Source organism: Sinohyriopsis cumingii, chromosome 4 (assembly GCF_028554795.1).
Source record: "Sinohyriopsis cumingii isolate HCF-2022 chromosome 4, ASM2855479v2, whole genome shotgun sequence".
NCBI lineage: Eukaryota > Metazoa > Mollusca > Bivalvia > Unionida > Unionidae > Sinohyriopsis > Sinohyriopsis cumingii.
Window position 1 is genome coordinate 35,311,535 of NC_142964.1, and position 12,507 is coordinate 35,324,041.

The following is a 12,507-nucleotide window of genomic DNA, read 5'->3' on the forward strand; positions in this document are numbered from 1 at the left end:
CCAATAGACAGTACACATGGCTAATTCTTAGATGGGGATTATCGCTAGGGACAATACAATTCTGGACATGGATCTTATCTAATTATATTTACCCACATGCATTCTGTCACAAACATACTGAATTAACGATAGCATTGATAACATAGAGACTTAACTCTGACTGTAAACAATACAATGTCTTCCATGCTGTACATGTAAGTGTGTACTCTCATTTTTGATTAGTTAATATTATGTATGATGTAAATTTCATGAGTAGTCCTGGTCATAGTTCCAGAACCCATTTGAGATCATGGGTGATTGGTACAGGTTTAGACAGTTGGATCCAACGAGAAGGTCTGATAGGTAAAGGATTACAGACAAAACATGTATGTACAGATTGTATCCCTGCACAAAGGTCTAGCTGGTAATCCAGAATCTGTGGGTCATTAATGACTGTCATGAGTTAAGTTAGAGCGATCCAACAAAATAAGTCCATGCAAGGTGGTGGAGCCTAAGGATAACATGGGAAAGATGGAAGCTTAGATAGATTAGCCTGGATCCTATAAACATACTGCAATTTCAATAAGAGACAATTGGATTATATGCTGTCAGAAAAATAATGGTCTTCAAGAAGCACACAATTTTCCCACAAAAATCTTATCCATTTCCATTCGGGTGGTGTCAGAAAAATGAAAACAGATGCAAAACAGACAATTCATCTCATCTCATCTCATGTTTCTTCCTTTCTTTCATCTTTTTTCTTACTTCCTTTCTTCTCTTATTTGTTGTTCATTCTTTCATTCCTTCCTACCTTCTTTTCTTCCATCCTTCCTCTTTCATCCTGTCAGTTTAGTTTACATTTCTTTCTTTCTTTCTTCATTCATATAGACATACATATGCCTTTCTTTATTCTTACCTTTGCACTTCACTACATCATATCACATTTCATTATATCATAATACAATTTTATCACAAGAAAAGTGCATAAATACAAAACATAAATTTTTGAAAAACAAAAGTCCATTTTCCCAACTCAAACATAAACATGAAAAATACAAAACCAACGAATTGTAAATATTAAAAGCCATGTATAGACAGCTAGTCTAGTATGTGTCAATCAGGTTTCATAGAGATGTCTTGGAATTTTGTTCTGGTAATGAAAGTGTGAATAATGGATGGACGGAAGAAAAGTGTGTGTGTGATTTAGATTTTTAACATAGCTTTAACAATTTTCCAGTCATATTGTTATGATGTCTGCAGTGTGGCAGTTTAAAGTGATGTCTAGCACTGGGGATCATGCCGCAGACATGTAGCATGATGTCCCACCCAGTCACATTATCCTGACACTAGGCTGACCAGTCCTAACACTAACCTCTTAATGCTGCACGCCTAGTGAGGCAGTTGTTAGTACCAATTTTAGAAGTCTTTGGTATGACTCTGCTGGGGTTCGAACCCATAACCTCCGGCATCCAGGGTGGATGCTCTAACCACTAGGCCACAATGGAAGAAAAGAAAAACATAATTAAATATCCAATGTTGTTAAACTCTTGACCTGTAAACAGTAATTGGCACTACACCACTTTTCTAATACAATGACCACATTTCATAGGGAATCTTAGTTTTAGAATTTCACCCTACAAAAAACATGTTAATGATGGATGGAATGATGGAAAGACAAATGGAAGAAAATTGTTAAAAATAATGAAACAAACATTTTGAACAGCAAGTTACAAACCAACACCACTGATCTGACATGCATACTAAGTGTGTTTGAAGTTTTAACTGGGAAATGAAAGTGGACAGACAAACACATTTAAAATACTAAAACTAAAGAATTTGTGAACAAAAGGCATTTCTGGACCACTTAGCATAATGGCAACACCCTGAACAGTTTAGAATTAGGCTCTGGAAACAGAAGCATGATGGACAGATGGAGGGAGGGAACCCATTTCAATGTATAGATGGACAGATGGATGGAAGGAATCCATTTCTATATTTATGAGATACTGATGTAAATGCTAAATATGATTTTACAGACAAAACAAACAAGATTACTTCCCTTTAACAGTACTGCTGGCTTGCAAAAAAAATAAAAAATTCCTGCTATCACACATGTTCACAACTATCATCCACACTCACAAATAAGTTGAGTTCAATAGCAAGCAACATAGACCCAGATCTGCAATCACATGTGTTAGAAGATCAGGGTCTATTTTGTTTGCTCTACTGATCACTCCAAACAAACTGCACAGACCCATATCTGCAAGCACAAGTGACTTGTATACAAGTATATCTTGGACAAATAGCTCACTGAGGAGCACAAGTTTCTAACAACATTTCCAACATGGAATTCCTACCGTATTTCATGTATTTTTTCATGCCCTTTAAATTTTCGTACACAATCCACTTACCAAAATAATAACTATTTAAATGTATATTTTTCTGTGCATATCACTTTGTATGTTTCGAAAAAGCCATTAAATTATCGACATACAATTTCTACTTAGAAGATTTACATTTGCAAAAAAGGTCAAAAATACCGTATTGCCATTTTGTTTCATACAAATTAATAATTAATTGTTGGTGAGAAAATACAATGATTGATGCATTAAGCTCTCTTATTGTCATTACAATATCTACTGGTGTTTATCAACAATGGACAAAGACCTTCACAGAACATATCTTCAAATATTATCGTTAATTAGTTCTCCCTTATTAAGTCCGACACCCTTTGATGTTTTCTTATCCAACAAAAATTATATCTCAGTACATGCTAAAGTGAAGATCACAGACCACTGATCAACTAGTCTTATTGTCTCATTATAGTCATACAAAAGTAAAATATAAAAACCTTGTCATTTTCTATTGTAAATTTTAAAGTCACAGACTCTGTTAAATCGATTTGTATATATACATATGCTATCTTTTAAGTACTTGTACTGTTTTAAATTGGATATAATTAACATTTTATTGCAAATCTATTCTAAGATATACCCCTCTTATGTTATCTTTATTGGCGAGTTCGAATAACAAGTAATGCATATGATCGCTTGTCCTTACAACATCTGCTATATGGACAATAGCTTCGATAGCACATTCACAGATTTTCATTTCCCTAAAGAGAGCCCATTTTCCTACTGGCAGCATCACTGATTTCACCTCTTCTGTCAATTCTTGCCCTCTCTCTGGTTTCAGCTGGAATAACCAAAGCGCTAAGTGTGTTTAATTACCATGTAAATAACACTGCACAGCCATGTGGTTGTTGTGACAATGTATATCGTAATTAAAGCAATAATGAGTTGTTGATTTAGCGGTGTTAATTGATAATGGAATATAGTAGGGTCATAGTACATGAGGATTATCACAATGGTAACGTAACTGAAAATGGTCTTTTTCTCTTTGCAAAAGCTATGAATAAAAACTGCCCTGAATAAATACGGTCTTGTACAATTTTGTTTAATCTCTCTATTGCTCACAGACACACACGCTCATGCACATTAACTAAAACATGTTTTCAAGTTCTTTATTTTATTTCAATTTGATAATGAGGTTATTGTTGCTGTAAGAATACAAGTTGCACTTAATTTCTGGACAATGTGGACTCGTATCATTGCGCACAATTTACCAATAAATAATACCTATAACTAATACATGTTCAAACCCCTCTCTCTCTCTCTCTCTCTCTCTCTCTCTCTCTCTCCATCTCTCTCTCTCTCTCTCTCTCACATTCACTAATAACAACAAAAATATTTTTGAGTACTTTTATTTTTACTGTAATTAGATTCTTGAGTTGAGAGCAGAATGAGACAAAAAATATATGTTTACTTGTACATTTGTACCATTAGGTTGTTGAGTAGAGTGTGTTCCTAGAGCTTGTTTGGGAACAATCCCTTTAATTTTTGTACACAGTCAGTTTTTTGTACAATGAAATTAATAATTATTTTTTTGTGTATTAAAAATTACATGAAATACGGTACCCCTCAAATATTTTTTAGCAAGGAACATAAACTATTAAAATTCATGAAATATGATACCCCGCTGAATGCATCTGCAGTACTGTGCATGCAATGCATAATGAAATAATGCTGATTAAAACAAATGAATTTGTTTAACATTATGAGTTTTCTGAACTAAAAAATATTAATGACAATAGAAACAGTTTCTGGCTGTATAGATAGCATGCACTGCAGTCATACACTCAACTAAAGGTCAAAATGTCTACAATTCCCTAGAGTTTTCTGGAATTTTATATTTGTTCACATTAAGTGCTCCTTTAATTGTCTTGACAGATACCATAGATCAGTCTTCCTTGGGTCTTTAAATTCATTGTTTGCAGCAAAACAAAATCTAGGAAAAACTTGTATCCATGAATAAAAGTGAATCCACACTATATTACTGGCCCACTCTTGGCAACAGTTTTGTCCTTTTAAAAAAATTAAAAATGAAAGAAAATTAAACTGAAAGGAGTGCTACATAAAAAATTATTCTGAATCAATATATCTCAGACCAATACAAAAGAAAAGAGAAATGTTCTTGAAGCTTTAAAACTCCTTACAGGAGAAAAAAGTCTATTACATTCCCTCTTTAAACTACAACAGCCATAAAAAAAATCCCCCCAAGAGTAAATCATTGATAGCAACACTGTGATTATTCTTTTACAATCCAGCCATATTCACTTGTCTACCCAGTTTAATAAATCAACGTAAAACTGCATCCTCAAAAACTTTTTTAATTACTCCTCCCATTAATTTGTAATGTTACTACAGCCAATATACGGTGGTGAATTAAAATTCATAACCAATGATGACATCTAGGACCATACTAAACATATCACACTGCTTGTGCACAATGGGGTACAAAAACAGAATGTACTATTGGTGAAGGCACAATTACTGAGGGACGTCAATAAAAATTAAGAAGCCTTGGATGCTAGATATTGAGCAAAACTTGGGGCAGGGAGATGGGTCTGTTTAATGGCTGAAAATTTGTTTTAAAGTTGTGTTGGAAATAATTTTCAATAAATTGCTTTTTTCTAATGAAGTTGTTCACATTTTTGTATAAATTTTACTTCTATTTTCCAATCTACGAAAGATCATTAATAATTTTACTTCTAGAGATTTCGATAAATTAACGTGTGTACATAAAAACATTGTGTATTACATTAGGGCTGTTCCATTTAAACATACATGGTATGTACACTGGGAAGGCAGTTTTTGAAAAATATATGCCAGGGTACTTTCGTTTCACAGAGTTCATATTAAAATTATAAGATAATTCTAAATTACATCTATGGGTGAGTACTCCACACTAAAAGTGCCTTCCCTGGGTCCCATGTATGTTTCACTGGAACAGCCCTTACTGCTTTTTGTTTTTGCTGATTTGCAACAAAAAAGGTTCCTTTATTTTAAAAACATTTATTTCATGATACAATCATCAACATTGAAATTCACTTTCTTTTGCTGTTCTATTATTAAAATACTGATGAATTGGTTTTAGTGCAAGCAAAGGTGATCCTTCAGGAAATCTCTGAGTACTAATTCAGGAATTTTAAGTTCACTACAAACTCTGAAACTTGCTTCACCATAATAAACCATATCTGTGCAACAAGGCTTAATATTCACCAAGTACTCATTTTGTTTGGTTGCCTTGCTATCTTTGATCACATCTGTGAATGAGTAAGATAATTTAAGGTACCCTAATTATATTACTTAACATAACAATGCTCATAACTGTTGAACTGATCAAGTTTATTGACACATGACTATGACTGCAGGTAGCTCTAACGCAGGTAGGGTTTGGATGCCTTTAACTTTTTTTATTATTCCACCCCCTTTATTTGAGTTGATAAAAACTACATAATTAACTGCAAAGCAGGTCTGCTTTTAATCGAGTGTAACAATATAAAAATACTTCCCCAATTTGGAGATCAAAACAAGGTCAGCATTTAATTAGGTTGTCACAGATATGTTTGCAGACATAGCAGTGACAGTAGATTTACATTTTACACATTTGAACACAATAGGGCATATTGCACTGATGATAATTACATTGAAACTGAAGTACAAGATAAAACTAAAACACATTTCACTTGACAAAACTTCTTTAATTGTTATTTATTTATTAAAATATTAAAATGTTGCTAGCTAAAAGCATTAGTGTCACATCTTCATTGATCAAAACTTGCAGAATATCATTATTATTAGAATACAAGGAATGTTTTTGGGGAAAAAATTGAACAAGATATGTAAAATCTAATTAAAAGTTGAGAATTTCATGATGTTAATTCAAATTTCCATCCACTTAAGCACTGTTTTTGTTGATAAAAAGTATGATATATCGTGGTTTCATTTATGGATTTTAATCATGATTTTCTTCACGTTTAACAAATAGTATCCAAGCTGGAATTGATGTTATAAGTGGGTTCATGAGTTATCCGTGTGTCAGTTATCAACAGAGCAGCATAATCTCTTGTTAACATGGTACAAGTTTTATTCCACTGCATATACATGTATGCATTAATACACACCAATCATCCCATTATTTTGTCTGAAAGGTGCAAAAACAAATGTTCCAACTTTGTGAATACACTATAAAAATTAATAAACACAGACTAAAAACTGTCTCTCTAATAGCATTTTCTCCAATGAGACTTGTTCAGCTTGAGCTTGCAAAAATACCTACTTCACTGATAACATATGTACTGCATCCCATTCATAAAAACTTACTAGGCAGCCTGCCATCTGCTAAACTATTAATAAAGTCAGCAACAATACTACAAACTAGTGTAGAATGAACTGGTTTTCTGGAACATTACTGAGTTCAGCTCACATACACACTTATTTATGTATCACTTAATATTACAGGATAGCATTAATTCTCTGGAAATAGGTATTTATTTTTTTAAAACAAAGTTCTGGTACACCTGTCATATTCTTTATATTAGCTGACCAAACTAAATTAATCTTGAGGTAAAAAACAATACTGGTTCAAAAGAAAATATATGGCCTCTCCCCCACACTGTTAGGTCCCTAACTGATACAATGATGGGTCCCTAACTAATACAGCTCTCTATTATTATGCCCTTCATTATAATGACTCCAGATATAGTATAGTAACACAGTGTACCTCATTTAAAATATATCAAAATAAATAAATTACTTTAATTCGCAAATGTTCAAACAGTGCAAAATAAAAGCCAGTCACTCACTGTGTGAATTTCACATGAAATAAGCACTCATCTAAAAAACACTTTTTAATCAATCTGGGTGTGAAGATTATTACCAGACTGGTCCAAGACATTCGTCCTAAAGATTTATCCCTTACCCACAAACTCGGCAGTTCCCATCATGGAACGAGAATCATCCTTTGGCCCAATCTTCTGGGACAGTCCGAAATCGATCAGCTTGACTTGTGCGCAACCAGGTTTTCTCAGAAGAATGTTCTCAGGCTAAAGGCAACAAAACAGAATTAAAACTCAACATAACAGAAAGAAAGAAAATTCACTAATATAATTAAATTACCATCTTTAATGACTTATTATAAATTGAATCCAACTACAAATTACAAACTGCATAGACCAAGATCTGCCATCACATAATGGACTGGCAGATCTGGGTCTGTGCACTTTGTTAGGAGTAATTAGAAGAATAATCAACACAGTCCCTGATCTGCTGGCATATTATGAGATGGCAGATCAGGATCTAAGTAGCTGGTGGTTAAATCTGACTTATTGGCATACAGATATGGTGGTAATACTGTAACTTGTTTTCCTCGTACGCCATGGATGACAGAGTAAATTCATGTAGCGGCTGACTGGTAAAGGATAAGAAGGCATGAAAGTTGTTTGAAAGCTTCATCACAAGTGAACAAGAATGCAATGGCTTTTATAAATACATGTATGAATTCTTTTTGGATTCTGTAAAAAAAAAGAATTTCCAAAGAAAATTGCAGAGATTGACAATTCTGCATTAGCTACTGCAATGATGTTTGCACTTTCAAGCTGGCTGCATATTTCTTGATCTCGACCTCCATGCACTTCACATCTTTTAAAATTATCTAATGCATTCGCTTGGATCATCCACGTACTCTGGTAAAGTTCTGAAGGAAGTCTGATGATAAAACAATGATGGAAATAGTTGATATAACTACCATATATACTTCTTTATAAGTCCATGTTTATTTTTATGGAAAATTCAATTAATGCTGAGTAGGAGTTGATTTTTGGGTGCAACATACCAAACTTTCTAGAAAACTAAAGTTGCATTACAGACAAAATACTACCCATTAAGATATTCTTACATTTTCACACCACTATTCCCATCTAGAAATGCATATATGGTGCACAATTTCTTTATCTGTTTCATTTATTCAATACACAATACAGAACTCCCTCACAATAAGGACTTTATTATAAAACCATAGGCAAATACTATCACAGGTCTCATTTTATTAAATAGCAGTAAAATTAAAGGTATAATGTACTTCAATATGAAGCAGTCTCACCATATGGCAGTATACTGTATGGCTCCCATGAACAGTGTTGAGATGAGTATTGTATAATGTATTTCATTATAAGACCATTTCTCTATAAAGTGGTATACCCTGGCTCCCACAGAACGTGTTATAATGAGGGAGTACTGTATAATGTATTTCATAAGGTCATTATAATGAAGGGCATAATAATAGAGAGCTGTATTAGTTAGGGACCCATCATTGTATCAGTTAGGGACCTAACAGTGTGGGGGAGACCTTAAGGTGGTAAACTATGTGGCTCCAACAGACAGTGTTATAATAAGGGAGTACTGTATAATGTATCTGGGGGGGGTGGTGATTTGGATTTTTAATGTAGCTTTAAAAAAAATCAGTCATTTCACTACGATGTTTGCAGTGTGGTAGTTTACAGTAATGTCCAGCACTGGGGCATCATACCAGACATGCAGCATCATGTCCCACCCAGTCACATTATCCTGACACCAGGATGATAAGTCATAACACTAACCTCTTAACACTGAGCAACCAGCACCAAGCGAGGCAGCTATTAGTATCATTTTTATAAGTTTTTGGTATGACCTGGCTTGAACCTGCGACCTGCCACATCTGAGGCAGATGCTCAAACCATTAGGCCACCGGAGTGGTCATGTATTTCAGGGAGTACTGTGCAATGTATTTCATAAGGTAGTCTCACTATAAGGCAATATGTGGCTCCCATGGACAGTGTTATAATGAGGGAATACTATATAATGTACTTCGTTATAAGGTGCTATCACTATATGGTGGTACATGTATACTCCTTGGCTGCCATGGGCAGTGTTTTGATGAGTACTGTATAATGTATTTCATCATCATCATCATCATCATTATTATTATTATTATTATTATTATTATAAATATATTTTTTCTTTTTCTTTATTTAAGTAAGACCATCTCACAATAAGGTGATATACTCTGTGGCTCTCAAAGACAATGTTTGTTATGAGGGCATAACTATATTTTGTATCCAAATTTAAATACATATTAACAAATAAAAAATATTAAATTAAATCGTACTCACTGCATATGAGCTTCCATTAATTGCTGTTTACCAGTAGATATATTGCTTCCATTTTCGTGCAAGTTTGAACAACTCAGTCATATTATATTTTAAGTTTGCTGTAAACACAGCTTACATTTGATGAAAATATTAAAGTTCTGATTTGTTTATTACATGCCTCAATCATAAGCCAGATTGTTTTATTCACTGAGATTTCCAGAGTTATATTCCAGTATCCCGCCCCACTCCGATTTAAAGCCCTAGTTTGTAAAGTTGGCACTAATTTTTGTTTTCACAGTTGAAAACTGTGATTAAGCAGCAGACCTGACATATATTCAGTTAACTGGTGGTGATTACTTTGTGCAATTAACAACACATTGTGATCAGGAAGACGCACATGACACCTGCTGTGTTGTGATAACCCTTAATGAGATATTACCAACTGTACAACCCAAAGGTAACTTACTGAAATCCAAGCTCACCCTCCATGTAAATCTTATGCAACTTTTATCAGTCTTGTATCATTCATATTGTCTCTTGGTACTGATAAACTTCAACAGTTTCATAATTATGGGGAAAAGAAAACTTAATGTTCATGATGGAACATTGGAGACGAAAAGACTTAACAGTGACCACAAACATGAATTTGGTATTTCTGAGAAACTGAACCAGGACTGGACCAAGGATAATTCATAAACTGAGGACAGAAACAAACATATGAAAAAAATGTGTAGTATTTCTGATGTAAATGGATTTAAAATTTAAGATATTATGAACTTCTATAGATTTTAATAAAGAAAGATGGACAAGATGTGATTATTTTTCTATAAGTCGCCACATTGTCAGTATATATGGCATTTCAAAACTAGCAAAACTCTGACATCTGGGAGATGATACAAAAGAAGGATGTAGATAAAATTTAGCAAACCAGTTTTACTGGGTTGTCTAAATCATCTAATACACTTCTTGTCATTGTGAGATTCAGATTCACATTAAGAAGAAGAAGAAAAAGAAGAAGAAAAAGAAGAAAAAGAAAGAAGAAGAAGAAGAATTTATGTGGTTCAGTTTGTATGATTTGTATGCCCTGGTTGCAAACTGGAACCAGAACAACTTCCATGGATTGCCATGACCAATAAAAAAAGCTGAAAAGCTGTCTAGACTGAGAACTTCCCAGGCTTAGCGCTTTTGCTTTTGTACTGATTTATTTTGTAAGCTGGATGCAAAGTTTCTGCTCAATTTCATACCTGTCAACTTTTCAAAAGCCAAGCCAGGAGTTTGAATAAAAAAGTAGGGAGATTGGGACCTAATTTAAGAAGGTTTTTGCAGTATTTTTTAGGCCTCATTTTCATTAAATATTGACCAATCTTCTGGGTCCAATATGCGTGAAATTCTCAAAGGATGCACAGTTTCTCCCTGCGCCTTATTTTCCCCCAGCATGTGCCCTATTTTCATAATCTGGTCAGCTGTGGACAAATGCACAATAGCTAAAACTTAGTCCTAAAAAAACAATGCAAGAACGCCAGTGCTCTTTATATGTGGGCCCCTCACCATCTCCCAGCTAATTAAACTGGTTACCATTGACGAGTCTCCCCATGACTCCAAACTTATAAAGGATTTTATGTTAGTATTTCCCCCTCAAATCTGTGATGTTCTATATTCGTAAAAAGTCCAAAAGAATTTTGATAATTTTTTTTATTTAAATATTATTTTTTATTCAGGGTTAATTTTCCTAAGAGACAGTATTAATCAAGGATCCCAGGCTGGCTCCCCAACATTACCATGTTTGAGATTCAGGGATCTGTATCCCCCCACCGATACAAAAGTATAAGGCTGGTTTCCTTCTCCCTGCCACTTGTAACCTTTGGCCAGAAGGTCTCCCTACTTTCCTGCTGTACGTTATGTGCGTTATGCTATTTGTGTTTATGCATGGTTTCTATGTGAGGAAGGTACATATATCAAATTCAAATTTCCATAAGTCTTCTACTGCTTATTAATTTTTGCTAGAAACAAGAAAAAAGGGCCGGGAAGTAGCTTCAATTTACTCTACCCTCATACAGTCAATTTTAAAAATTTAATTTGACTATCATTTGAGAGACATGTCTTGTGTGTGTATATATATATATATATATATATATATATATATATATATATATATATATATATATATATATATATATATATATATATATATATATATATAAAGCCATTAATCCTTATCAATGCAACTATCTTGTGAAAACAACTGGCCCTCCAACATAATTGAAAAAAACAACAAATATGTTCTGCCATGTGTTATGTAATCATCATCAATTAAATGGCAAATAAAGGATGCCCTATTATGCTGCAACTAAATGTGCCTAAGTAGGCAATCTCACAGTACCATATATTGGCAACTATTTTCCCCTCATTCTATATCCCACCTTATTTCCTTATTGTCAACTTGTAAGGCATTTAACATTGCTTACTGTAAAATATATTTATTCTGAATTAGTTTTTTGAGGACATATATGCTGGATGATTCCTTTATGTTTAATGATGGTAGTTAACGTACATATATATGAATATGTACAGTAATGCCAAGTGTTTAATATTGTTAAGTTTCTTTGGCTGGAATGGAGATACAGCATATGGAACTACAGCAAATTCATAGTGATTATTTTCGGGATTTAAATTAATTGTCGACAATTTTATTGTTGTGGTTTATTTTTGGATTTTCGCATTGTTGTAGAGATCCAAAAATTCATAACTTTACATTAATAATGTTTGAACTTAACATTCTATTTAGTGAAGCGAATTTTTTCTAGTGTGGTCATTATTTCGTCACAACAATATTCACAGGTAATAAAGGCTTTTGTGGATTGCATAAGATAAATATCTGTGTGTGTATGTGTGTGTGTGGGTGTGTGTGTGTGTTTGTATTGCTCACTGGCTATATTACTGCAAAAGCAGTAATCTCAAAAGTTAAGTTTACTATGAAAATGGGTCACAATTATTTATGT

The 12,507-nt window shown here is 33.6% G+C and overlaps 1 protein-coding gene across 1 annotated transcript in view; it reads right to left on the reverse strand.

Moving 5' to 3' along the window:
- Positions 1–12,507, reverse strand: part of LOC149800923 (death-associated protein kinase 1-like) — a 275,082-nt gene that overhangs the window by 168,038 nt on the left and 94,537 nt on the right. Inside the window, exon 4 of the mRNA XM_089954984.1 lies at positions 7,303–7,426. Coding sequence (XP_089811110.1) covers positions 7,303–7,426 — 124 coding nt within the window. The remainder of the gene's footprint in view (positions 1–7,302; positions 7,427–12,507) is intronic.